Source organism: Peromyscus leucopus, chromosome X (genome assembly GCF_004664715.2).
Source record: "Peromyscus leucopus breed LL Stock chromosome X, UCI_PerLeu_2.1, whole genome shotgun sequence".
NCBI classification, from domain to species: domain Eukaryota; kingdom Metazoa; phylum Chordata; class Mammalia; order Rodentia; family Cricetidae; genus Peromyscus; species Peromyscus leucopus.
In genome coordinates, this window is record NC_051083.1 from 118,982,854 (window position 1) to 119,009,410 (window position 26,557).

General features: G+C 45.2%; 1 protein-coding gene and 1 non-coding gene across 5 annotated transcripts; one reads left to right on the plus strand and one right to left on the minus strand.

The window, feature by feature from the left end:
* On the minus strand, positions 1–22,675 carry LOC119086636 (neurofilament heavy polypeptide-like). Of its 4 annotated transcripts, none has more exons than XM_037199067.1 (6): positions 22,527–22,675; positions 3,183–3,332; positions 2,409–3,062; positions 1,088–1,426; positions 640–733; positions 1–256 (listed from the first exon to the last, which is right to left on the minus strand). In XM_037199067.1, the coding sequence occupies exons 2-6, from the start codon at positions 3,313–3,315 to the stop codon at positions 160–162; spliced, it is 1,317 nt and encodes a 438-aa protein (XP_037054962.1). In that variant the 5' UTR covers positions 3,316–3,332; positions 22,527–22,675; the 3' UTR covers positions 1–159. The 4 variants fall into 4 exon arrangements, with proteins under 4 accessions (XP_037054962.1, XP_037054961.1, XP_037054959.1 ...); XM_037199066.1 differs by having other exon boundaries at positions 2,409–3,152; XM_037199064.1 differs by having other exon boundaries at positions 2,409–3,332; positions 22,527–22,674.
* Positions 8,802–8,879, plus strand: Trnaa-agc. The gene has a single exon. It is a non-coding gene; the product is annotated as a tRNA-Ala (tRNA).
* Positions 22,676–26,557: the final 3,882 nt, after the last annotated feature.

A 26,557-nucleotide genomic window follows, 5' to 3' on the forward strand; every position in this document is an offset into this window, starting at 1 on the left:
CAGGGAGAAAGCCCATCTTTATTAAGAGTAGTTTAAGACAGTTTTCTTAGAGGTAATTATCTTAGCTAATACATTCGCGGGGACTTCAGCATCCTCCTCCTACATCCAGGAACACACTAAACCATTTTCTGTATCTTGCTGACCACAGTAATAACAGGATCATGCGCTTAGGTTCAGATTGCCCCTGATAGTGCTTTCTGACATTAGTTTGTCCAGCATCTCGTCGAGGTAGCTTATCAAGTGGTATCTTTTAAATCTGAAAATAAACATACACATCATGTAAAAAAAGATACCCAAAGAACCTGTGCAGTAGGAAGTTCTGTGTGACCCAAAGCAGGGGCTCCCCATCTGTGGGAATAGTCAGTACATCCCCGGCACCAGGTGCTCTAGCCAATATGAAGGGTGTCTACTGAGGCTCAGTGCCCAGCTCAAGACTACCGTGACAAAGGAGGGCTGAGTAGGCCTGGAAGGATGTGTCGAACACAAGTGACATCAACCTAAATGTCTATGTCACCAGCCTTATCTCTAAAGTGGGGGCCAGGGACTGAGAAACTCAAAGCAGGCGCTGTTCTCCTCCCCGCACCCAACTGCTACAGTGACCCAATAGTTTAAAGATGTGCGGTTCCTCTGGGCACTCACCTTGCGGCTTCCTTGATGGCAAACTTAACAAACTGAATCTGGACTTCCAGAGGTCCCTGCACTTCTTCAAGCAGCTCGAAAATCCTTCCATAATCTGAAGAGAATATAAGAATATTTCAGTATTTCTCAGAAATGAAGAAATAGAACTGGTGGATCCGTGTGTACCTCAGTAATGTGCTTTCTGGTCAGGAATGTTAAATGGTGGGTATGTGTTCTAAATGCCTAAGCATAGACACTAATACAATTCCTATGAGAAATAACCAAGCAACATTACAAATGAAAGATGGAGTCCACTGAGATGTTTTAGTCAAAGAGCGACTGTACTCAACTCTAGAGAAAACCTCGGCTGTGGCCAAGGCTCCCTCTCCTGAGGCCGTTTCAGGTTCTTCTAATCATACAACTGGAGGCATCGCCCTTGTCTGTTACTAGCCAGTCTTTGGGTACTTACGGCGTCCGAAGCGTCGGATTTCTGCCATCAGGGCATATTTTATTTCCTGATTAGCGTCCTCTGGGCCCAGTGGGAGCACGTAGCAGCTGATTGCCAGTGAAGATGTTGCTGGTGCATTAGCAGGGCTTGCAGAGTGCTCAAGGCTGGCACTTTCCTCTGCAGCTTCGACTTTAACTTCCTCTTTGAGATGAAGAGCACCATCAGGCAGAGAACCTTGTGGACTGGCATCTTCTGCCTCAGACTTCAGCCGTTTTTTATCACATTTTCGCAGATAGACTGTAGGTGGCTTGGAATCACCCTCTGTCATCCCCACCTGGGCTTCCTCGTTGTCAGAAACATCTGGAAAGCAAAGCGGCAAACCGAGCTATGAAGGGGGGACTCCATGACTCCACATAGTCACCTCTGTGCTCTTTGGGGTCTGAAATTATTTTAGAGGAGGAGAGTACACCAGAGAAAAATCTCAACCATGACAAACTGATACACCTTACAAGTTGAAAAGCTAAAGATGTCACAATGTTAGTTGCACACCTTCACTAAAAATCTGCATCTGTAGGTGACTTTTCATCTTTCCTTTTTGTGCCAGGCTGAATTCTTTTGCCTCTCCCTCTGACACTTCTGTGTCATTTACTCATGTTCTGTTATGCCCAGCACCTGCCAAGCGCTAGGCATCATCAGCGAACATGGAAGACAGGAAGCTCCCCTGCTCCTATGGAGTTGATAGTGTTGTGGAGACCTCATCGGAGAGGAACCACACACTCAGCTCTTCTCATGCTGGGGAAGAAGCCAGCAGACCTGTGAGAGAAAGCAGCAGAGGGCGCTCACAGGGCCACCAGGTTGGTGCTCTCCGGAGGCAGCGCCAAGTGGATCTCTGTGAGTTCGAGGCCAGCCTGGTCCACAGAGCGAGATCCAGGACAGGCACACCAAAACTACACAGAGAAACCCTGTCTCGGGGGAAAAAAAAAAACCAGAAAGTTGTCAGTAATAAAGGGGCGTCTGTCTACATCACAAGCTTCTGAGCAGTGAATGTCATTATCATTGCAGACCAATGAAGTCCACAAAAGCTTTTGTGGTGTTAATGACACAAAAGGCAGGGACCCACATGGCGTTAGAAAATGGAGGAAAAGAGAGAGTAGGTGAAGGAGAAGCAAGGTCAGGTGGGAAAAGCATCTGCTTCCTCTTGGAGCTTGTCCTCACTAGCTGCAAGGGGCTGTTTGAACTTGCTGCTCTCCCTGCAGTAACCCCCATCCCTTTCATCATTTCACATGGTTTCTTCACTTTGTAAAACTGCTCATATCTGTCCACCCAACAACGACATATTTACCTTCTTCCTTCACCCTGACAGGATCTTCACGTTCTTCCTTCACCCTGACAGGATCTTCACGTTCTTCCTTCACCCTGACAGGATCTTCACGTTCTTCCTTCACCCTGACAGGATCTTCACGTTCTTCCTTCACCCTGACAGGATCTTCACGTTCTTCCTTCACCCTGACAGGATCTTCACGTTCTTCCTTCACCCTGACAGGATCTTCACGTTCTTCCTTCACCCTGACAGGAGATTCACGTTCTTCCTTCACCCTGACAGGATCTTCACGTTCTTCCTTCACCCTGACAGGATCTTCACGTTCTTCCTTCACCCTGACAGGATCTTCACGTTCTTCCTTCACCCTGACAGGATCTTCACGTTCTTCCTTCACCCTGACAGGAGATTCACGTTCTTCCTTCACCCTGACAGGATCTTCACGTTCTTCCTTCACCCTGACAGGAGATTCACGTTCTTCCTTCACCCTGACAGGATCTTCACGTTCTTCCTTCACCCTGACAGGAGATTCACGTTCTTTCTTCACCCTGACAGGAGATTCACGTTCTTCCTTCACCCTGACAGGAGATTCACGTTCTTCCTTCACCCTGACAGGAGATTCACGTTCTTCCTTCACCCTGACAGGATCTTCACGTTCTTCCTTCACCCTGACAGGATCTTCACGTTCTTCCTTCACCCTGACAGGAGATTCACGTTCTTCCTTCACCCTGACAGGAGATTCACGTTCTTCCTTCACCCTGACAGGATCTTCACGTTCTTCCTTCACCCTGACAGGATCTTCACGTTCTTCCTTCACCCTGACAGGAGCTTCTGACACCATGTCCTCAGTGCACCTTTTCTTTGGTGATGGACCCATGGCTTCTTCTTCAACAGGGCTAACTTCCTGTTTAAGCATTGTGCTAGGCTCCATTTTGTCTGGCTTTTTCCCTAGAAAACAGCAATGAAAAGATAATATTTCCTGGGTGTGGTGGTATACATCTTTAGTCCCAGAGCTCAGCAGAAGCAGGTGGATCTCTGTGAGTTCCAGGACAGCCTGATCTACATAGTGAGTTCCAGGACAGCCAGGTCTGTATAGAGAGACCCTGCCAAAAAAAAAAAAAAAAAAAGAAAAAAGAAAAAAAGAAAAAAGAAAGAAAGAAAGAGACGAGAAAATATAATATTTAACAAACTCTAACCACTACAACATTGAAAACATACTCAAAAAGCTTATGGGATATGATGGGGTAAGAAGTTTCCTCCATAGTAAGAAGAGTCAGGAAAACAGATATCAGAGAATTGTGAAAAAGCAAATACGGCCAAATCTAAATATACCAAAATGTTTGAAATGACAAAGAAGTCAATGGTACAGTTTTTGAAATTCTCCCGAAGCTTAAAGAAGCAAATAAGAAACTGAAGAAAGAAGTGAATTCATGAAGCAGATGAAAAAAAAATGACAATTGAAATAGAGATCATGGGGAGTCAGAGCCAGACAGAAACCTTGGAAATGCAAAGGCTGATGCATCAGACAAACAAACAAACAAACAAATAAAAAACTCATTTAACAGAAAGCATCTCGAGCAGGGCTTCTCTGACCCTAAACCACCCATTCACAGGAGTCTCCTAAGGCCATTAAAAAACACAGATATTTGCATTATGATTCCTATCAGTAGCACAATTACAGCTATGAAGGAGTAACGAACATCATTTCATGGTTGGGGGTCACACAACATGAGGAACTGTGTTGAAAGGTCACAGCATTTGGAAGGTTGAAAAACCCTGCGGTAGCCGGGCAGCGGTGGCACATGCCTTTAATCCCAGCACTCGGGAGGCAGAGCCAGGCGGATCTCTGTGAGTTCGAGGCCAGCCTGGGCTACCAAGTGAGTTCCAGGAAAGGCGCAAAGCTACACAGAGAAACCCTGTCTGGAAAAACCAAAAAAAAAAAAAAAAAAAAAAGAAAGAAAAGAAAAGAAAAAAAAAAAGAAAAAAAAGAAAGAAAGAAAAAGAAAAAAGAAAAAAAGAAAACCCCTGCTGTAGATCAAGTATTACAAAAATTTCCAGGAATTAAAGACAAGATTGCAGAATTATTACTTCCACATAGCGAAAATTAAAAAAAAAAAAAAAACACAGCAATCTCGACCACGACTTTCAGGAAAACTGGGACATGCTGAGGAGACGAATCCTCTGAAATTTTGGCTTAAAAGAGGAACCAAGTTACAGTCTAAATGTACAAACTCTAGTCCGTGAAAGTCTGGTCAAAAATCCCCCAAGTCTTGGGGAAAATGTGGCTATGCAAGAAAAGGAGGAATCTGCAACTAGACCTGATCAGATAAAGCGCCTCTCCGTGTCATCTTCTGGTTCGAAGATGGAGGGAGCAGAACAAAGAAAAAATACTGGAAGCTGCCGGACAGAAGCACCAAGTTAGGTACAAAGGCAAACCCACCAGGCTTTCCAGAGACTTCTTCACAGAAACTCTAATGTCCGACAGCCACAGGCTGATACATTTTAAACCTTGAAAGGCAGTAATTGTCAACCCAGATTACTATGCCCAGTAGATTGATCTTTTAAAATCAGAGGAGAAACAAAGTCCTTCCAGGATCAGCTTGAACTAAAACAATCCACCACACTCAGCTGTCCTGAAAGAGACACTAAAGAAAGAATACTACACACAGAAGACAAAGATCCACAGCCGCACGAGAGAGCAGGGAAGGAAAAAAGGTCTCACGGTAAGAATAGAAAGGCAAACGGCATTTGGAAAGGGGCAAATCTCTTTACCTCAGTGAGCCCACAAAGCTTTAAAACGAACAAGGAAGAAGTCTGTACGTACCTTGCAGTCTCCAGAAAATATGCAGCCTGAGGGGTGGAGAGACAGCTTATATATAAAGTGCGTGGCGCTGAACTCGCATGCGCACCTTAGAAAAGGTCAGTCACAAGGGCACTCATCTGTAACCCCAGCGCAGGAAGTCGGAATGGCAGAGACAGGACAGTCCCTGAGGCTTGCAGGCTTGCTCATCCAGCCTGACCAGTGAGGTCGACTGAGAGGCTCTGTCTTTAATAACTAAGGTAGAAGGCACTAGAGGAAGACCCCTGACGTCATTCCCCGGCCTCCACATGTACAGGCACGCACAGGTGAATACCCCCGCATAAAAATGTGCAAACAACCAAAAAAAATATACAGAACTGAGAAATGTTAAGAAAAAAAAAAAAAAAAAAAAAAAAAAAACAGCCAAGATTCAACTGTGTCCCCTCTCCAAGAAACTTACTTCATTGTCAAAGATAAAATGACAGAAAGTATGCAATATTGTATTCCCAGGCAAACAGAATCTGCACAAGCAAGAGCAGCTAGATTGTTATCTGAAAAAGCTGACTTTAAGAAGAAAACCGTAAGAAGAGATAAGAAAGTCACTGCATCTTAGTAAAGAGAACAATCCATGGAAAAGTTGGAATCATTGTAAGGACATTCAGAAAATGTTGGAGTGTATCGGCACTACATTAAGGTATAAAACAAGAGACTTCTTGGACTAGTTTAGACCAATAGTGAGCCCAGATTTGAGTTCCCCACTTCTCCCCCCCTCCCCCGAGTCTTTCATCTGTCTGTAGTTTCTGATTGGGGGCCTGTCTGTTGTCTGTCTGCTGTGCTTACGATGTTTCACAGTCCCTGACAAAGGGCTTTGCTCTGGCCGGGCAGTGATGGCACACACCTTTAATCCCAGCAGTTGGAAGGCAGAGCCAGGCGGATCTCTGTGAGTTCGAGGCCAGCCTGGGCTACCAAGTGAGATCCAGAACAGGCACCAAAACTACACAGAGAAACCCTGTCTCGAAAAACGCAAAAAAAGGGGTCGGGCTTTGCTCTGTATTTATTTAATAGCACGGAAAACATGGTATGGGAAAGGAATGAGGAATTCTTCTCTACAAAAATCTTTAACCGAGTTTTGCAAGGGGAGAAGTTACTTTACTGACCCAAACTGACCCTTAAGAGCGTTTAAAACTGCAGAGAGATGTTATCAACCTAACAGCCACATGCTGCTTCCCACATTTATGGGATATTTGTCATGTAAGGTTGCTTTTAACCTCTTAGCTGCTTTCAGCATGGTTCAAACAATATACATACGTACATTATCCTTGGTCAGGGGCATGGACACATACATACTTTAATATTAAAGCTATGCATTTAGCTTAGCTAGTAAAAGCTGATTGCTTGGGAAATTCAGGGCAGAGTAAATTTAAGAAAATGGGTTAGTTGGCAGATAACATGTTGGTAAAGTTGCCATATTACCAAAAATGATGTACAGATTCAATGCCATCCGCACCAAAATTTTGGTGACATCATTCACGAAACTAAAAATAACTATTTCTAGTTCTTTTTTTGTGCTTCCAGATGGAAGCACAAATGACACCGAATAATCCTAATATCAATCCTGGCTAAGCAAGAGCAGTCACAACCCCTAAATTAAATGGCGACAAAAAACGGCCTGTGGGCACCCAGTGGGGGAGAGAGGGGGGAGGCAAGATGGAGGAGGGGAGAGAAACAAATAGAGACAGAGCGAAAAAGAGGAGAGGAGAGAGGAAGGGCAGAGAGAGACGCGATGAAACAGAACAGAGGACCCAGGAAATAAGACCAAAAAATACGGCTCTTTCTCGACAAAAGTGCCAAGATACATAAATGGAGAAATGAAGCTCCTTCGTTCACCACGTGGTGCTTGACCAGCTGAGTATCTACACGTACAGGACTCAAACTAGGTAGAAAGACCGAAACTCCAAATGGCTAAACTATGACCTGAAACACTGTGACTGCTGCAGGCAAACAGGAATTACACCTCAAGATGCGGACCTAGATAGGCAGACAAAGACCTTTCCAAGATGATCTCAGCGAGGCCAGGAAAAAAAAAAGGAATGGCAGATGGCGTTTCATCCAGCTGGAAAGCTGGATGCAGCAAAGAAAACAATTATCAGAGATGGGACACAAGTTGGCGTCGTGGATGATGAGTATAACCCAGTGTTGAGAGACAGAGGGAAGATTGAGGCAAGTTTGAAGCCAGTCTATGACACCCAGACTCAAAAACAAAGCAAAATCAAATGAAAGGACGAATAACCACGGGAACAGATGTGGTGAAGTGGGAGGAGCAAACCGTTAGGAAAAACTTTCCTTAGGTTTAAAAATGGAGATAAAATAGAATGTAATAAAATCCCATGGAACAGAAAATCTGAATTTTTTTTATATTTCGTAAGATTCATCAGGACTGGCCAGGCTGTGGTGGCACACGCCTTTAATCTCAGCACTCGAGAGGCAGAGGCAGGCAGATTTCCATGACTTCGAGGCCAGCCTGGGCTACAGAGTGAGTTCCAGGAAAGGTGTATTCTACACAGAGAAACCCTGTCTCGAATAAAATAATAATAATGATAATAATAATAATAATAATAATAATAATAATAAAGGATTCATCAGGACAAAAATTTAAACCTTTGTATCCACAGGCTTCTGGTAAGGAGTCTTCTGAACATTTGGGTGAAAAAAAAATGTGTTACACAAATTATTTCATAAAACAGAAAAAAAGTAGATAAGTTTCTAGCTCACTTTGTGAAGCTAACAGAAGCTGATACAAACCTACTAAGCTGTACAGTCTCTCCTGAAAACAGAAACAAATATCTATTTTAAAAATTTATTATTTGTGTGTGTGTGTGTGTGTGTGTGTGTGTGTGTGTGTGTGTGTGTACATATGCCATGGTGCAAATGTGAAGGTCAGAGGACAACTTCTGGGTTCCATCACATGGGTACCAGAGATTGAAATGACATCATCATGCTCGGCAGCAAGCACCTTTACTTCCTGAACTATCTTGTGGGCCCGGAGACAAACATCTTAAATAAAAGATTATCAACCAAAAACCAAAGGCGGGTGGAAGCCATGCCGCACGTCACCATACAGTTCAATGCAGAAAGGCAAGGCTGCTTTAACTTCAATCAACTTTAAGCTCGGGACAGGGTCAGGGAAATAGCAGGTCATTTTAAGTTCAAATCCTCTTTGTGACTTGAAAGGATCAGCAACTGAGAGCACAAAACCAGTGCCGAACCCCACTGAAGTGTTTCTACAGAAGACAAAATAGCCCGTGTTCTCTCGCATGCCAATCTGGATTAAGCACTATGGACACCCAACAGGAAGCAGCACCAGGCCCGTTTGGGTGGAGGAAGTGCAGTAGCAGAGGGGAGGGAGGGAGAGGAGAGGGGATGGCCAGGCGAACTTGAGCACAGTGCCATGACATGTGAGGAGGAGACCTTGAGGACACCCGTTGTTATGATGCAAACCAACCTAACAATTAATAAATAATAAAGTGTAGGCAGGGTGTGGTGGCGCCTGCCTTTAATCCCAATGCTCAGGGACCTCTATGAGTTTGAGGCCAGCCTGATTATTATAGTGGGTTCCAGCTAGGGACATAGCTCAGTGGAGGAGCGTTTGCCTAGCATGCAAGAGGTCCTGGGTTCAATCCCCAGCCCAACAAACAAACCCATAAATACATAAATGCCATTATAGTGGGTTCCAGGACAACCAGGACTACATAGAGAGATTATCTCAAAACTCTCCTTGCCTGGAAAAAAACAAACAACAACAACCAACCAAATAAATAAATAATACAGCATGTCTACAAAACAAACAAACAAACAAACAAACAAACAAAAGCCCCTACTCCACCACAATGTCAAAATTCACTTAAAAATAGCATTTTTTCCCTAAATTCTTCACACAAGCCAAGGATGAATGAACACTCTACCCAACAAAATGTTAGACATCTTGATACTATGGCAGACCAGGGAACTGTGAAAACAAGAAGGCAGGAAAGGAACAAGTGCAAATGTCATGATTACGGGTGACATTTCTATAGAGAGAGAGCATTTAAAATGATATAAAACTGGGGCCGGAGAGACGGATCAGCGGTCAGAGCACTGCTCTTGCGGAGGGTCTGAGTTGGATTCCCAGCACCCACCCACAAGGCAGCTCACAACTGTCTGTAACTCCAGTTCCAAGGGATCCTACATCATCACACAGACATACTTGCAGACAAAACAAAAACAAAAACACCAGAGCACATAAAGGAAATAAACCCTCAAAAAAGAAATCAGTTTTTAAAATGATGTAAAAGCAGGGGCTGAAGAGATGGCTCAGCAGGAAAGAGTATCTCCTTCTCTTCCAACACCTCCATTAGTTGTTCACAACCATCTGTAGCTAGAGCTCCGGGGTGATCCTCTGGCCACTGTGGGAAACTGCACATACCCACACAGACGCATAATTCAAAACCATACAAATTTTAAAGTTAAAATAAAATTATATAAAACCAGGGCTAGAGGGGATGGCTCAGTGGTTAAGAATGTTTACTGCTCTTGTAGAGGACCCATGTTATACAGCTCACAACTGCTTCGAACTCCAGCTCCAGGGCATCCGGTATATGTGGGCACACACACACACACACACACACACACACACACACACACACACACACACACACGGGGTGGGGGGAGAAATAAATATGAAATATAACAAAATAAAAAAAATCATCGCGGTTACTAAGTGCCAGTAACCAAGTTTCTGGATTGGGGGACAAGAATCATAAGCCACCCACATTTCTGTATAGTAAGCACAAATAATTAGTAAATAAAATTCAAAGTAGCAACGAAGTGTGCCCCAAGCCTTTAACACTTAGGCATATAATGATGTGCTAACACAGTCCACAGAGAGTATAAACCACATTTAAAGAATTTGGAGACTGCAATAAATGGAAAGGAACTACGGTATGTATGTCTATGGGTTGAATGTCTTGTTATTAAAACTCAACAGCATAGCTAGGTGTGGTACTGCATACCTCAGAGGCAGCTGGATCTCCCAGAACTCAAGGCTAGCTGTTTCTACAAATGAGTTCCAGGTTACCAAGGTTACACAGTGAATTCCTCTCTTAAAAACAAACAACACAAAACCACCTTCTTAGCAGCATTTCCTCCCAGAAGTATGATAATGGCGTTCAAAATCATGCTATGTTAATTTGTCTAGAAAAAGGGCAACCTGATACTAAAATGAGTATCGATATGAAGTCTAGGCTATCTAAACAGTCTTCAAGGAAAACCACTGGATCAGAAGACACACTACCACATTGGGGTTTCAGTATTCGAAGCAAGAATAAAGAAACGGCAGTGGGAAAGGACAGCGAGTCTGGGAACAAGCATGGCAAGCAAATCTTTTGATGGTACTGGGGTCCGCAAATGACTGCAGAAAAGATAATCCATTTCATTGAAACAAGGAAAGATTAGGCCTTGAGCCTACTTCATGGGGGTGTGAAATAATGCCTATGATATTATGGATATTTGTGGACTTAGGGCAAAGATTGCTTTATGTTTAAAAATATTACGTGTGTGTGTGTGTGTGTGTGTGTGTGTGTGTGTGTGTGTGTGTATGAGAGAGAGACAGACAGACAGACAGACAGAGGAGTCAGAGACAGACAGAGATAGTCAGAGAGACACTGGGTGCTTGTGTGCCATGGTATGCTTGTGGACATCAGAGAACGAACTGAGTCTACAAGTACTTAATTGAGGTTAGATTTAGGGTACTTAATGGAGGTTCTCACTGGATTTTCTCCCCAGCCGTCTGTTTTTAGAGTACTGAGGACTGAACCTTGATCATTAATCGTGTTAGCAAAACCCACACCCTGAGCCACACCCCTAGTAGTGTAAGGGTCCAAGAATCACTGAAGGAAGACCCCAGACTCTAATAGTATGTCAGGACAAAGAGCATTTATTCCAGCATGTGGGGCCACCACTGTACAAAATGGTGACCCCGAAAGGAGCACACAGGCCCCTTTTAAGCTCTGCTAGGGGAATTCTAGGAACAGTTAGGTCACCTCAAATACAGTTGGTTAAGCAGGCTGTAGCTGCATTAGAACAATTTTAATTGGTTCTGGTTATAATTTTACCGGTTTGGGCATACTTGGGCAAGGCAGGGTATGTTTTAGGGAGATGACAGGAACTGTCTTTTTGGTCACTGCCTTGAGGTACTGTGGGGCTGGCTCAGGCCTAGTACATGCTATCTCCCTCGTTGTCCTTTTAGGAAACTGAAACTCAGGCCCAGCTGTAAAATGGGGAAAGTTCAGACCTTTCAGTACTTCTTGCATTTATTGTTTTTGATCTGCAACAGGCCTCACTAGGCTGGCATGAATTTGCTAGGTAGCCCAGGTGGACCTTGAACTTGCAATCCTCCTGCCTCCCTTCCCAGTTCGGGTTATAATCTTACACAGACATGTCCATACAAATGTGAGGGACAAGGAGGGCTTGAGGTGTCCTGTACTCTTCCCTTCCTCCATCCTCCATTCCTTTTCTCTTTCCCTCCTCACGTCTGCCTTCTCCCCTCCCCCTTCCGCTGCACCCCCCCCTGCCCACCTCCTTTCCCTTATAGTCTCACGTCTCCCCGCTTCCTTCTGCTCCCAATCCTTGTAGCTTTGGGGTTACAGGCACCTGCAGAACTCAGGTCCTGTATCCCCCTTATCCCTCCACCCCCGTACCGTCATCCTCCCGTCTCCACTATACATGTAACCCAGACACATAAGCAGAGGTGAGAAAAGCACTCGGATGTCCTACGTTCTGTCCCCTCTCTTCTCTTCCCGACCCAAGCCAGAGTCTGGCTGAGCTGGACAACCCAAGGAAAAGCTTTGTGCTTTTGCCACTGGATAGCTGAGGAAAGTCCCTAAGGATTCATGGTCGGCTGGGCCTGGGAAGGATTAATCAAGGAAGAACCTGACTTTGGTGTAGATACTTAAACTTGAAGGTGTCTCTTCAGGGCAACTGAAATCCTAAAACAGACCTCCACATGTATGCCATGGCATATATATTATTTTAAATACTTATTTTTTATTTTAAATTATGTTTAGGTGTTGTCTTAGTCAGTATTCTATTGCTATGAAAAGACCCTTGCCGTGACCAAGGCAACTCTTACAAGAGAAAGGAATTGGGGCTGGCTTCCAGGGTCAGAGGCTTAGTGCACTGTCCTCACGGCAAGGGAACGTGGTGGCAGGTGGCATACAGGCCGAGAGCTACAGTCCGATTCATAGGCAGAGAGAGAGAAGGAGGCAGTGGAGGAGGAGAGGAAGAGAAGAAGAAGAGAGAGAGAAAGACTGGTCAGGCCTGGCATGGGCTTTGGAAACATCAAAGCCCACCCCTAGACACACTGTCTCCAACAAGGCCACACCTAATAGTTTGACTCAAATAGTTTCGCTCCCTGCTGACTAAGCATTCAGATATATGAGTCTGTGGGGGCCATTCTTATCAAACCATCACAGGTGTTTTTTCTTTTCTTTCTTTTTCTTTCTTTCTTTCTTTCTTTCTTTCTTTCTTTCTTTCTTCCTTCCTTCCTTCCTTCCTTCCTTCCTTCCTTCCTTCCTTCCTTCCTTCCTTTCTTTCTTTCTTTCTTCTTTCTTTCTTTTTCCCAGACAGGGTTTCTCTGTGTAGTTTTGGTGCCTGTTCTGGATCTCGCTCTGTAGACCAGGCTGGCCTCGAACTCACAGAGATCCGCCTGACTCTGCCTCCTGAGTGCTGGGATTAAAGGTGTGCACCACTGCAGCCTGGTCTGTCACAGGTTTTTATGTCTGCATGCGAGCATGTGCATGCAGGTGCCTGGGGAGGCCAGCCCTAGAGCTGGAGTTACAGACAGTTGTAAGCCACTTAATGTAGAAGCTGGCAACTGAACGGGGGACCTCTGGAAGAGCAAGTGCTTTTAATTGCTGAACCATCTCTCCAACCACACACACACACACACACACACACACACACACACACAACACACACACACACACACACACACACACACACACACATACACACACACACGTGTATGAAAGTTGAAACAATAAAGGTTGGCTCTGTAAATGTTTTTATTCCATTTTATTTTTTATATTTGCTTATTTGTTTGGGACACGTCACTACCCACATGTAAAGGTCAGAGGACAACTTTTGAGAGTTGATTTTCTCCTTCTACCATGTGAGTCCTAAGGTCAAACTCAGGTCATCAGGCTCAGCAGCAAGAGCTGCTTCCTGGCTCTGTCAATGTTTATATGCAAGTCTTTGTACGGACATATGTCCCCTTTCTCTTGAATATATATCTAAAAGTAGAAATGCTGGATCATTTGATAACTTTAGGTCTATTCTTTCTCAAAACACCACTCTCTTCTAAAAATGTTGCAATACTTCAAATTCCCACGAGCCATGCATGTCTGAGTACTCTAATTTCTTCATTTCTACAACACTCGTTGTGCTTTTAATTTCTATTTCCTTAAAAGCTAAGGAGGTGCGTACCTATTTGGGTTTTGAAGGTCACAGAAATGAGATTTCCCATTTTCTTTCTGGTGTTGGTGAGGCCTCCCAAGTTCTGAACTCCCAAGTTTCTCTGGTAGTCTGTTTTTCCGGGGCCCCTACTTTTACAGAACAGTCAACAGTGGGAAAGTATTTTTGTCTTTGGAATATCCTCGTCTCTTCTTGGACAGAGAAACTTGCTTGCAAAGTGTCCATTTGAGTGAGCGGAATGGCTAAGGCCGATTTCCCTATCTGCGAGAGTCTATCTCAGATTTGATGCCCGAGATCCCGGAGGCGGCGAGTGTTGTCAGAACCTGGCAGTTCTCTCCCCGTGGCAGAGATGTGAAGGCGCAAAGGAGGTGTGTCACTGAGATGCGGGTACGAAGGCCGGGCTTCTGTAATGCTTCAGTGGGGACATCTGAGGGTCAGGACAGAGACCCCCCAACAGCAGGGCGGCTGCCCAAGGCACGTCAACCAGGTTAAAAAAAAATGTGCCACAGTCATGCTGGGCATCTCTGAGCCCTGGTGGCACCCCCGGTTTCACTGTTCCTGGGATTTAAAGCTCCTGCTGGTCACTCAAGCTAGGAGACAGAAAATGGTGCTCTGAAATAGATCTGTTGAAGGCCAGTCCTGAGGAGAAGAGTTTCCCTCCTCCAATTGTCATGATGCAACAAGGGAGCTGAAGAATGCGGAGGGATTTCAGGGACTGCAGCTGGTGAAAATGCCGATGGGCGCCAAACCCATGAGCCTGGGGGGGTCTTTGTCTCATTGCCCTTCTAGTCACTTTCGAAAGTCTGTGGGGGAACTGGGGGCGGGGGCGCTCCTGGGGCCGGCTCCTGCATTTTCCTTCCATACAAGCACATTGCTTTCCTGAAAGTTGAAGCATGTGAGCTGAGGAGAGGGGCTTAAAGAGACTTTATAGAGTTTAGGATTCTAAGTCAAAAGGATAGGCTGTTGAAAGATTCGGGAAAAGACGACTAGAGACGGAAAGCAAAAAGTACCTCTCCAGTTTGGGTGCAGTGACCCCAGAGGTTCCCTATAAACCTGGAGAACAGTGAGGCTTTGCAGATGCACCATCTGGAAGCGAAGAATGCTGCTCTTCCAGCTGTTCAAGAAGCCAGCTTCCAGCAGTCCACCTTAATGCTGCGTTTTGTCTAGGAAAGCATTGAACTACTTCAGGACGGGCTACATTTAGACTCTTGCTAAAGGAGGGTCTCTGCTTAGCCTAAGAACTTTACCACGTTTGTGACTTTCCCAGAGAGATAAAGAAGAATTGCCTGATTCTGAATTGTAACACACACACACACACACACACACACACACACACACACGCACGCACGCACACACGCACACACACACACACACACACGCACACACACACACACCCCTTAGAAGCCCAGCTTGACAGATACATGAGTTCATCAGAGATTTTTTTTAAATGTTGGGCAGATTTACTCACTGTTCCTGCCTGCTTCCCGATCACATCCCACCCCCATACCCTAGGTCTTGTTTGGGGGAGTTCATGTGGTGTCCAGTACAGGGCAAGTGCAAGCTGGACCTTTATAAGAATGGACTCCATCCTCGTCCTTATCGGAAATGCTGAGGGTCACCACAAACCCTGTCAGCCCGTGGGAAGGCTGGCTTCGGGTTGTTGCAATGTACACTGTAGACTTCGGGCATAAAACAACTAAATGGGATCCTCAAGAATGCTGTTTCTTTCGATAGAAATTGGAGAACTAGTCTCCCTGATTCTCCCTGCACTTCACCCCCCAGTTTTTTTGGGGGGTTGGCTGTTGCTTTTGTTTACTCCACTTTTCTGATGCTCTTTTGATCCTTGGAGAGGGATTCTATGATTCCTTTTGTTTTGTGTGTCAAGGGCTAAACTGGGACAGCAACAGTATTAACTGCAACAGTGAATGCTTCCTCCCCGGGCATCACAAACACCAGTCAAGAGTTCATGACCTGTATTGCCCAACAGAAAGTCCAATCAATGTGCAGAAGCATCGTAGAAATCTAAATATCTATGTCATTAATAAGTCTTTAAGCCATTTAAGGTTTTTCAAGACAAAAGGAAATATACGTAGATACATATCCATATTGAGTTATCATAGAGGTGAGTTTGTCTTAAACTTTGGTATGTACGTTTTTGCTGGGTTTTGCTTTGTATCTGTACTGGGGATTGAACCCAGGCCTCATGCATGGAAGGCAGGATTTCTACCACTCAGTTATAGCCCCTGCCATTTTATTTTTTATTTTGAGACAAGGTTTTACTAGTTGACCAGGCTGGACTTGAACTTATTCTGTCGCTCAGGCAGACATTGAATTTGCAGTTCTCCTGTCTCGTGGTATGTATGGATAAAGATTTATTTATACTTTCTCACTACCACCAAGGCTTGGATGGAAGTTGTCAGATCCCACTTACTTAAGAGAAAATGCCATCTTGGTGCTGGGAACCCAAGAAAGCTGGTCCAGCTTGGGAGGCTGGGGGAAACGTATTCTCTAGTAGAATATGCCTGTTTGACTGTATAGGGGGGATTCACCACATATCCAACAACTGGTTTTGTTGTAGATTGCCACTGTGGTCCCCATTCCTCATAAGAAGAAATTCGCCTCAGCTATGGCTGGCAGCAGCAGTCATCTATGAGTACAAACAAGAATGTTTCGGTGCTATATTAGCGCCACTTAATAAAATGGCAGTGCCTTCTCCGTGGGTACCTATGACTCCGCTGAGCACAAGTTTCTGACCCAGCTTCTCATACCAGGCACATAGGTTCCCTCCCAGGGGTGGCCTAAGAGCCAATCAGAATGTAGTCGGTTGTACCATGCTTCTTGTGCCTCTGTCACAGCAGTAAGCACATCTTCCATGGCACATCTGTAGCCCAGCAGGGCCATTTGTGATGGCTGCCTGCTAGCAGCCCAAACAGCATCCTCAGGCACTACAAAGTGCTAGCCAATGAGGAAGAAGCCGGCTGTTGAGTCCCAGGTGTTTTCCTGCGAGGCCTATGTCCAGAGCAGGTTCTGTCTTTAACGCTGGGAACTCGCCGCTCAGTCTGCTCTCGCAACTAGCTGGAGTAAGCAGTCTTTCTAGTGTGGACGCCATCTTGACTGCCTACCTGGCCAATGAATCGTAGACAGGCTACCCTGAGATGGGAGTGTTATTTATGAGTTTGGTTTGAAAAGCATCTTTATTCACCCACATAGGGTGCCTTCATTTAAACTCTTTTGCTATTATTTTCACAACCCTTTTCTAAAACAACAAAACAACTCTGTGGAGTTATAAGGCAAGTGAAGATAAAACTGGAACACCAGAATTTGGGGGACTCTTACTGCAAATGCTCACAAACAGAGACGGCAATTTAACCTTTGAGTTGCACTTTATTCTGAGAGCTGGCAGTCTTGGGAGGCTCACATGTTTTTATTTTATTTTTTCCATTGTGTGTGTGTGTGTGTGTGTGTGTGTGTGTGTGTGTGTGTGTGTGTGTAGTGTGATATATGTGTGAGGATGCGTTTGCCATAGAGAGCATGCGGGTAGCAGAAAATGACTTGCCATAATCATTGCTCTCCGTCCACCCTGTGGGTTCTGGAGAGGGAAATCAAGTCATCAGACTCGGCTGCCAGAACCTTTACTCACGGAGCCATGTGGGCTCTGGAGATGGGAATCGAGTCCTCAGGCTCAGCTGCCAGAGCCTTTACTCACTGGGCCATCTTGCTGGCCTGAGGATGATTATCTGTTCAAGCTTTCCTTGTCTCTCATCTCCAGTCAGTAGATTGTAGAGGAGGAGAGGATTGGAAGACAATCGGCCCAGAGTCCAGGCTTCTGGCTCTGGTCAGTTAATCAGTCACATTTCTGAGACGTGCGGTATCTTTACTTCTGTTGTTATCATCCCCTGCACTCTCCCTTCATTCTCTGGCTGGCTGGCCCCAGGTGCTTATCGGAGCAGCGGATCTAGTAAGCATCTGCTGGTACCAGCCTGTACTCCTCCAGGGTCCCTGAACCGGGGGTGGGGTTAGGTCGGCACAAAGACGCAGTTTTGATTAAAATCAAATAGGAGTTCAGATTTCTTTTTTAATATAGAGTACAAATGTATCATATAATATAGAATAGTAAAGCGCCTCTGTCTGTCTCCTCTGTCCCTGTCAAAAATATCACCATATTTGGGTGTCCAAAATTGTTTTTATATTTCCATTGATTGTCCAAACTTGTACAGCACTGTTTGTAAGATGGGTGTCTGCTCTCTTTATTGTTAATCCTCTGTAGACGCCAACTTATAACACTGAGCTGGGTGAGGCCTGTTTACATGAGAATACTTACAGGAATCCTGTGACAATGCACACACATAAAGGCACATCTGCTTTCCTCATCCATGTGCCTAAGCCCTATGAAATCTACCCATCAATCACTTACTAGGCATATTGACGTGTATGTATACTGTTAGGTTGGTGGAGCCATCCTTCAAGGCTGGATAGCCAGGAACAAGGCTCAGAACGTTAACAGTATGCTTCAGGGGAATGCCTGCAAATGTTGCTGGTTTCCAGCCTGTGCTGTCCCCTGCTCCATTTGTACCCTGATTTCACATGTACCCAATGGATAACATCCTCGTATTTCTATGAACAAATGGCTAACACGTTTGTGAAGGCATCATCTTTTGGTGACAGCAGAGGGGCCTGGATTTGTGTTTTCTGGAAGCCATGGGAAGATCGTTGGCTGCTCTGATTTATTTTGTACTTTTCATGTTTTTCTATCTGTTGGCCCACAAACAGTTACAAGTGCTCTCTGCTACTGCGCTATCCACAAAGTCACACCCCTAAAGATAGAGTAACTGTCTGTGAAAAAAACTAGTGGCCGTGCCTTGTGAGTCAGCCCTGTTCTTACCCATCCCCCAGGCCCCCAACTCTGGCTTCAGTTCTGCCGTAGTGGTTTTTTCTGTGTGTATGGATGTTTTGCCCGCATGTATGTCTGTGTACCATGTGTATCCCTGTTTGTTGCCTGTGGAGGACAGAAGTTGTTGGATCTACTGGAACCGGAGTTACAGATGGTTGGTTGTGAGCCATCACGCGAGTGCTGGGAACTGAACTTAAGTCTTTGGGAAGAAAAGCCAGTGCTCTTAACCTCAGAACCCTCTCTCCAGTCTCCTCGTGACTCTTAATGATCCCATTGGCTGATCTTTTCCTTTCTTTACCCAGGTAGTATCTATATTAATTTGTACATTGCTTATTCCTGTTTTGTACCCCAGCTCACCAGGGCCATTGATATGCCAAACATATTTAAAGATGGCTAGTATCTGTTCTAGCCCTTTATCTGGCATGGTTATTTGGTTTAATCACTGGAAGTGGTCCAGTAGCTTGGAAGGATGTCAGTGCCCTTATGGCATGCTTGGTATTTCTCACAAGACTAGCAGATAAGACTCCACGCTGTTGTAAGTTTATGTGCCACATCCATAGAGTCTGGTATTTTGACATTCCCGAAGGGCTTGGCCAGAAGACTTTCAATACATCTCTTTATGTTATTTGTTGTATTGCTACTGGAGTAGGTTCAGTGGTGAAGTCCTCCCGCTGCAGGATTTTATATGTAACAAGCAATATCTGTTTCTGTGCTGCATTCGGTGCTCCTACCCCTTTTTAAAAATGGAACCCTAAATCTATCAGAACAATCTGTTCAACTTGTTTCTGCCATCACCCCCCAGCCGTAGTTCTCCGAGCTCTGAGATCGTGAAACAAATGGGCCCTGGGTCCCAGGAACATAGAACTATTCAGCCTGGGCCACAGGAATCTTAGCTTACTCAAAAGCCTCTGGAGCCTTTTTGGTTCAATCCCACATGATGCCCTTTCATCAGGTTATATAAAGAATAGGCATCTTGAGCAAGATGATGTACAAAAATGTGCCCGTGGTGGTTAGTTTTTGTTTTTTTTGTTTTGTTTTGGTTTGGTTTTTTGAGACAGGGTTTCTATGTGTAACAGTCCTGGAACTCGCTTTGTAGACCAGGCTGGCCTCGAACTCACCGAGCCTACCTGCCTCTGCCTCCTAAGTGCTGGAGGCATGAGCCGCCATCACCCAGCAGATGGCTAGTTTTTATATTAACTTGACACACGTTAGAATTGTTTGGGAAGTGGGAACCTCAACTAAGAAAATTGCTGTTATGTAGCACTTTCCTCTGAGACTGAAACATTCTATCAGGAAGTGCCTCAGCAGAAGGTAAACAACTCAAAATAGCTTCCGGAGTCCCCCAAACTGACCAGATTGACTAGGCCCCTCCATTGCAAGAGTAAACAAGCCAAGCTGCTAAGAGTCCCTCGGAGATAAGCCAAATTGCAAAAAAAAAAAAAAAAGATTCTGAGAGCAGCTGCCCTGCCCGGAAGAAACAGAGCAGCCGGGCTGCCCGGAAGAGGAGTTTAGACCTGGGTGGAAAGGACACTCTCCAGCCTGCTGAGCTGCCTGCAGGCTGTGCCGTGCGCGCGCGCCCCAGGCTCCCAGCTGTGTGAGCTGTCACCCGGCTGGGGTGGACTCCGGTGAGGCAGCTGGCTTTGAGTCATTTCTGCTCCTGTAAGTAACCTCTCATCCATATTCCTGTGACACCAATAAAAGTCATTGGATCACCAAGTTGGTTCTGGGTGCTATCGAAACGTTGGGTCTATCATTGGCTCCCCATCTGGAGAGAGTAGAGAGTGTATAGTGTCTCCCCAGGACAAACCTTGTCAAACAACGGCCACCAGATTGCCTTGTGTGCAAAGCCTTGTACTGCATTTTCTTAATTAGTGATCGATACCTCGGCTAGTGGTCCTGAGTGCTTTAAGAAAGCAGGCTGAGTATGAAGAGCAAGCTAGTAACAACACTCCTTCATAGCTGCTGCTTTAGTTTCTGCCTCCAGTTTCCACCCCAGTGTCCCTGCCCTGCTTGAGTCTCTGTCCTGACTTCCTTTGATGATGGACTATGATAAGGAACTATAAGCTGAAATAAACCCTTTCCTGCTCAAGTTGCTTTGGTAATGATGTTTTATCAGCAACAGAAACTAAGACAGTTGCCATATTCAGAACTCCTAGAAATACATGTATCTGCTTCACATTTCCTGGCACATGCTGCTGTTAAAAAAAAAAAAAAGCCAGGTGGCAGTGGCGCACGCCTTGAATCCCAGCACTCAGGAGGCAAAGCCAGGTGGATCTCTGTGAGTTCGAGGCCAGTCTGGTCTATAGAGTGAGTTCTAGGAAAGGCGCAAAGCTGCACAGAGAAACCCTGTCTCAAACAAAACAAAACAAAACAAAAAAACAACAAGCTTATAGAGAGATGGCTCAGCAGTTGTGAGCACTGGTTGCTCTTTCAGAATACCTGATCATGATTTTTAACACTCACATAGTGACCAACAACACACGTAATTTCAGTTCCAGGGGATCCAGTGCCCTCCATGAGCACCAGGCGCATAAATGATGAACAGATATACATGCCGACTGTCTTAGTCACTTTTCAGTTCCTGTGACAAAACACCATGACCAAGGCAACTTACAGAAGAAAGAGTTTCATTGTGGCCTCACGATTCCAGAGGGCTAGAGTTGGTGATCATCAGTGGGGGGCACAGGAGCAGGAAGGAGTCAGGATGCTGGAATAGCAGCTGAGTGCTTTCCTTTCAAGCCACAGGCACGAGGCAGACGGGGCGGGGGGAGGGGCGGGGGCGGGGGGCGGGGGGCGGGGGGCGAGTGCTGAGACTTATCTCTCCCAACAAGGCCACACCTCGTAATCCTTCACAAACTGGGAATCAAAGAGTTGGCCAGAGCTTCCCCCACCCCAAAGATCTTGTGCTCCACTAGTGAGCAAAACCTATTCCGAGGTCCCATTGCATTCAATATTTAGAGGGGTCTTAGTTATCACAGTTATTTGACCTGGTACATTGGCATCAAAAGCTGTCTCCTACATCCTCAGTTCTCATAACATCACCTGATCCTCCAATGGTTTTCTAATCACTTCAAGTTGCTGATACAGTGGCAGGCAGCATCCAAGAGTCCCTAATGGCCCATATGAGCCAGTCCTTAAGGAGTGAGGGATTTCTTTCAGACATTTGGAGGTTCTGTGGGCACTGCCAGGGCAAAGGATGACTCATTATGTTGCTTTAGTCCCTTTGCCAGCAATTCACATTGCTAAATGTGATTGACATTCACATCCGCATGCCAGAGCCTCACAAACCAATCAGTAATAACTTCCTTTTTATGCCTGTTTAAATTCTCAGTTCAAGCAGCTCAGAATCAGAATAGTCCCTGATTGCCAGGCGGTGTTGGCGCTCACCTTTAATCCCAGCACTGGGGAGGCAGAAATCTCTGTGAGTTCAAGGCCAGCCTGGTCTCGACAGAGGCAAGATCCAGGACAGCCAGGGCTGCACAGAGAAAGCCTGTCTCAGAAAACAAACAAACAAACAAACAAACAAACAACCAAACACAACACAGAATAGTCCCAGATGACCACCGTTTCTTAAATGGGGCCATTGTCAGGATCTTTGTCTCCATTCTTAATTGTGAACTTTTCTCTTTTTCTGTCCAAGGGTCAGATTGGTGTGGGGATCTCATCCACACCTTTTACCTCACTGTTTTCCTCCTTACTATCCAGTTCTCCCATGGACTTTAGGGTTGGGTTCCAGGAACACGCTTTTCTCTTTTGCACTCACGTCCCATTTGTCTCACAGTCATGAGCAACATTACAAAATCGCCATTTCATCCTCCATTTTTTTTAAATCTAATTTTCTGGCCAACTCAGGCTACTGTGGAAGACGCTCCTTGCATGTTGCTTTCCATCTAGGGCTCTCCTTCCAGCTAGTGAGACAGGCTGCGCGCGTGCGTCTTCTTACCTGTATCGGGGCCCGCGGAACTGTAGTTACAGCTCTCCTGCAGTTCCGTCCTATGCACACTACTTGCAGGGGTATCCGTGAGTTCTCGCTTCCACTAGGCACCGGGGTGCTTAACAGAGCAGAGCACACTCATCAAGGAGGCACGCCATTCCTAATCATATGGAGGGTGATGTCTCCTCTCTGGAATTTCCCCTGCAGTTGCTCCACCCTGATTCGTTTGGATCTGGGGGAGGGGTGGTCCATGTTCAGGTGACAATTGTGGTGTCACTTTTCCAGGGAAACAGAGAAGAAGTGACAGCGCTAAGCTCAGGCAGCGCTGGGGAGAGGATGGAAGCAAACAAGACTTACAGTGGAACCATGCGTTTAGGTGGAGCCTGGCCTTTGCCTTCCTAAAATGTTGACAGTCTCAGCAAACACTGTCAGGCTGGGGAGGGATGGCTTGCTTCGCTGCCGTCTGGCACGTAGCTTTAGAACACACAATTAACTGATGCTCTGCTGGAAAATGGGCTCCTTTGGCTCCAATACGGAAGATTATTTTCCCTTCACTATGTCTTCAAAAGTGCAAATGTTATAGAAAGGAGACCGTTTGAGGGTAACATTAAGCGTTGAGGAAGGCCTGAATGTAGGCAAAAGGATACCTGAGTCATGAAAGGGGATGTAAAGGTTGTTGGTTTTTTTTCTAGTTTCAACTCTGTGCTGGATAGATTTAGGTCAGCTTGACAAACTACAGTCATCTGAGAGAAAAGAGCCCCAATGGAGAAAATGACCCCATAAGATTAGGCTAAGAGCCAGCCTATAAGGCATTTTTTAAATTAGTGTTTGATGTGGGAGGGCCGAGCCCATTGTGGATGGTGCCGTCCCTTGGTTGGTGGTCCTGGGTTCTATAAAAAGGCAGGCTGAGTAGCTGGGTAGTGGTGGCACACAACTTTAATTCTAGCAGCACTTAGCAGGCAAAGACAGGCAGTTCGAGGCTAGCCTGGCCTACAAAGTGAGTTTCAGGACAGCCAGGGCTACACAGAGAAACCCTGTCTTGAAAAACAAACAAAGGGCTGAGCAAGCCATGGGGATCAAGTCAGTAAACAGCACCCTCCATGACCTCTGTATCAGCTCTTGCCTCCAGGCTCCTGCCCTGTGTGAGTTCCTGTCCTGACTTCCTTTAATGATGAACTACTATGTGGAAGTGTAGGCCAAATAAACCCTTTCCTCCCCAACTTGCTTTTGGTCATGGTGTTTCATGGCAGCAGTAGAAACCCCAGGACAAACTCTGTCATGGTTTTTTTCTTCCTGGTAAACAAGTGAATAAACATGTAATTAAGAGTGAAAGTAAAAAACCCTAAGTGATCTCCATTGCTTCAGAATGGCTATTCTAACTGTGGGTATTCGCTGAGATGTACAGAGTTTAGGACTGGGCAAGTATTGGAGTGGGTTCCTTAAACAAACTGTGTAGTGGTTTTTATTAGTGAGTTAATTAGAATGAAGTGATTTTTTTAATGTACAAATATTAGGTCAACAAGAATTCCCTGAGTGTGATGCCCTTTCTCAGTCAGCCACAGCTTCCACAGTGTTACTCACCAATTATATATGAAATTTGGAAATCTACACAATGCAATATGGGTCTAGCCTTGAATGCACACACACACACACACACACACACACACACACACTTGTACCTTAGCCTCCAAAATTCTGTAAAGTTAAGGTTGGATTGCTCATGCTGGAGACTTACCATAAACCATAAGGAAATCTATAAGTTGCTTACCCAAATTGCACAGATTGAGTCTTTCCTAAATAAAGACAAACAGCATTTGCTTCAAGAAACTCTAAAACTCAGGGAGAAGTTGACTCTCTCATAGCCATTTTCTGACTAGGAAAAAGTGGAGAAAGGGGTAAGAAGGACCACAGCCTCTGTAAAAACTGTTGAAGACTTCAGGGAAGATTCGTGATTACAAAGATAAATGGACATCTTTTGGCTTTGTTACTTGTCCAAACAAAAGGGTTAGGAAGTGGTTTGATTAGACAGAAAAATAACTTTTAGAGATCCTGCCTCAAAGAATAGAGAATGACCTGACCAAGGAAGAAGACATGCACACATGCATACCCACACACATGCAAACATGTATACAAACATAAAGAAGAAAAACTTGTAAATTTGCCCAAATATAGTAATTCCATTTAATATAGTAATCAAGGTTTAAAGCTGGTGGTGGGGGTTGGGGATTTAGCTCAGTGGCAAGCGCAAGGCCCTGGGTTCGATCCTCAACTGAGAGAGAGAGAGAGAGAGAGAGAGAGAGAGAGGGAGGGAGGGAGGGAGGGAGGGAGGGAGGGAGGGAGGGAGAGAGAGAGAGAGAGAGAGAGAGAGAGAGAGAGAGAGAAAGCTGGTGGGGGATAGATAGATGGTTCAGTGGTTAAAGTACTGGTTGCTTTTAGAGAGGACCCAGGTTCAGTTCTGAACATATACATGGTGGCTCACAACACCCACGTGGCAACTCACAACCACCTGTATCTAGGAGATATGATGCCCTCTTCTGGCCTCCTTGGGTACTGCACCACGCAGGCAAAACATTCCTGCATATAAAATAGAAATCAATACATCTTTTAAAAAGTTTTAAAACTGAAGCTTCAACTTGATTGTGTCTCTTTCCAGAGGGATAATTATCCAGCCTGGTAAGTAATTGTGATGCTAGTGGCAGACAGGGTGGTAGGAACAGCTGAGAGCTCGCATCTCAAACCAAAAGCAGGAAACAGAGAAGAGCTGAACTGGCCCCAGTCTTTGAAGCCTCAAAGGCTGGACTCGGTGACATACTGCCACACCAACTCCAGTGTCATCCATGTGACATGAACAATTATGTCAACAATAGCGGACGGGAGAGACGTGTGCCACGGGACTAAGCTCCCTGGAGGTCCCTGGCAGAATGCCCTTGTTATGCCTCCTTCTCGAAGGAGACGTGCTTCAGAGATCATGAGCTCCCTGGGCTATGGGTTCTGTATAACTGCTTTTCTGATAATGTTCTAATTAATCTATGAAGCACAGCCAAAATTAATGAATGCTTGGGTTGTGAACTATGGAGGAAAGGGGAAGCTGGACATGGATCTTAATCAAATATAGCAGAATGAGCTATTTTTTAAGACCCCAAGCCGCTAGATAAAGAAAGTATAATAGTTCAGGCACTTCTAGGGAATGAACACTCACCCACTCGGAATCCTTTAGGAATCCCAACTAAAGTGTTTTATGGCAGAAAACATTATCTCATAGGAGGCAGATGGTGGGCCTCTCTGTTGAGGAAGTTCAGCATGGGAAACTTAAGGACTACAGCAGAACCCCTTCCCCTTACAGGTGTAAAAGTACAAGTGTCCATATTCCAGCAGGTAAAAAGGTTTTATATTAAAAGAGATATGTGATAAAAGAACTAAAGAAAGACTTAGGGAAGATCTGCAGCATCCAAATTGGCTAAATGGGTCATGAGAACCAGAAAAGTAGAAGTGCATAATAAACTAGCGAGCGGCTGAGATAAAGATGAAGGACACAGCCGCAACCGCAAAGAAGCCTTCACAAGTCTAGGGACCATACTAAGTTTAAAAAACACAGACTGCTCTTTGGTAAAGGGATATGTCTAGCGACGATTAATAATTGCGTGCTTGCTGTTTTTTTAAAGATGATGTAATTGAATTATTGTCAAGCTCTTGTTGTTCCTTGTATGACTTGATAGTTTTCTTTTCTGTATATAAACTACTGATTTGCAGAAGTAAAACTGCAGCAGATTCAAACCACTTCGGAGTGTGTTGTCTGTCTGTCATTCGCAGAATCCTTGCCTTCCTGACTACCCAAGCCCTGGTTCCCCTACGGTCCTGGTACCCCCGATGGGCCAGTGGTGACAACATACTTCCTCCAACGAGGCCACATCTCCTAAGCCTTCCCAAACAGCACCACCAATCAGAGTCCTATCATTCAAATGCCCAAGAGGTTGAGGGACATTTCTCATTCAAGCCACCACAGATGAGTGTGAGGGAGTGCATGCATGTATGTAAAGAAA

Excerpts from the sequence above, each read along its gene's own strand:
- LOC119086636 (XM_037199064.1), bottom strand. The coding sequence starts at position 3,315 with ATGGAGCCTAGCACAATGCTTAAACAGGAAGTTAGCCCTGTTGAAGAA. Across the intron at positions 734-1,087 it reads AATCCGACGCTTCGGACGCC|ATTATGGAAGGATTTTCGAG; the intron begins GTAAGTACCCAA and ends TATTCTCTTCAG. Across the intron at positions 257-639 it reads GCCATCAAGGAAGCCGCAAG|ATTTAAAAGATACCACTTGA; the intron begins GTGAGTGCCCAG and ends GTTTATTTTCAG.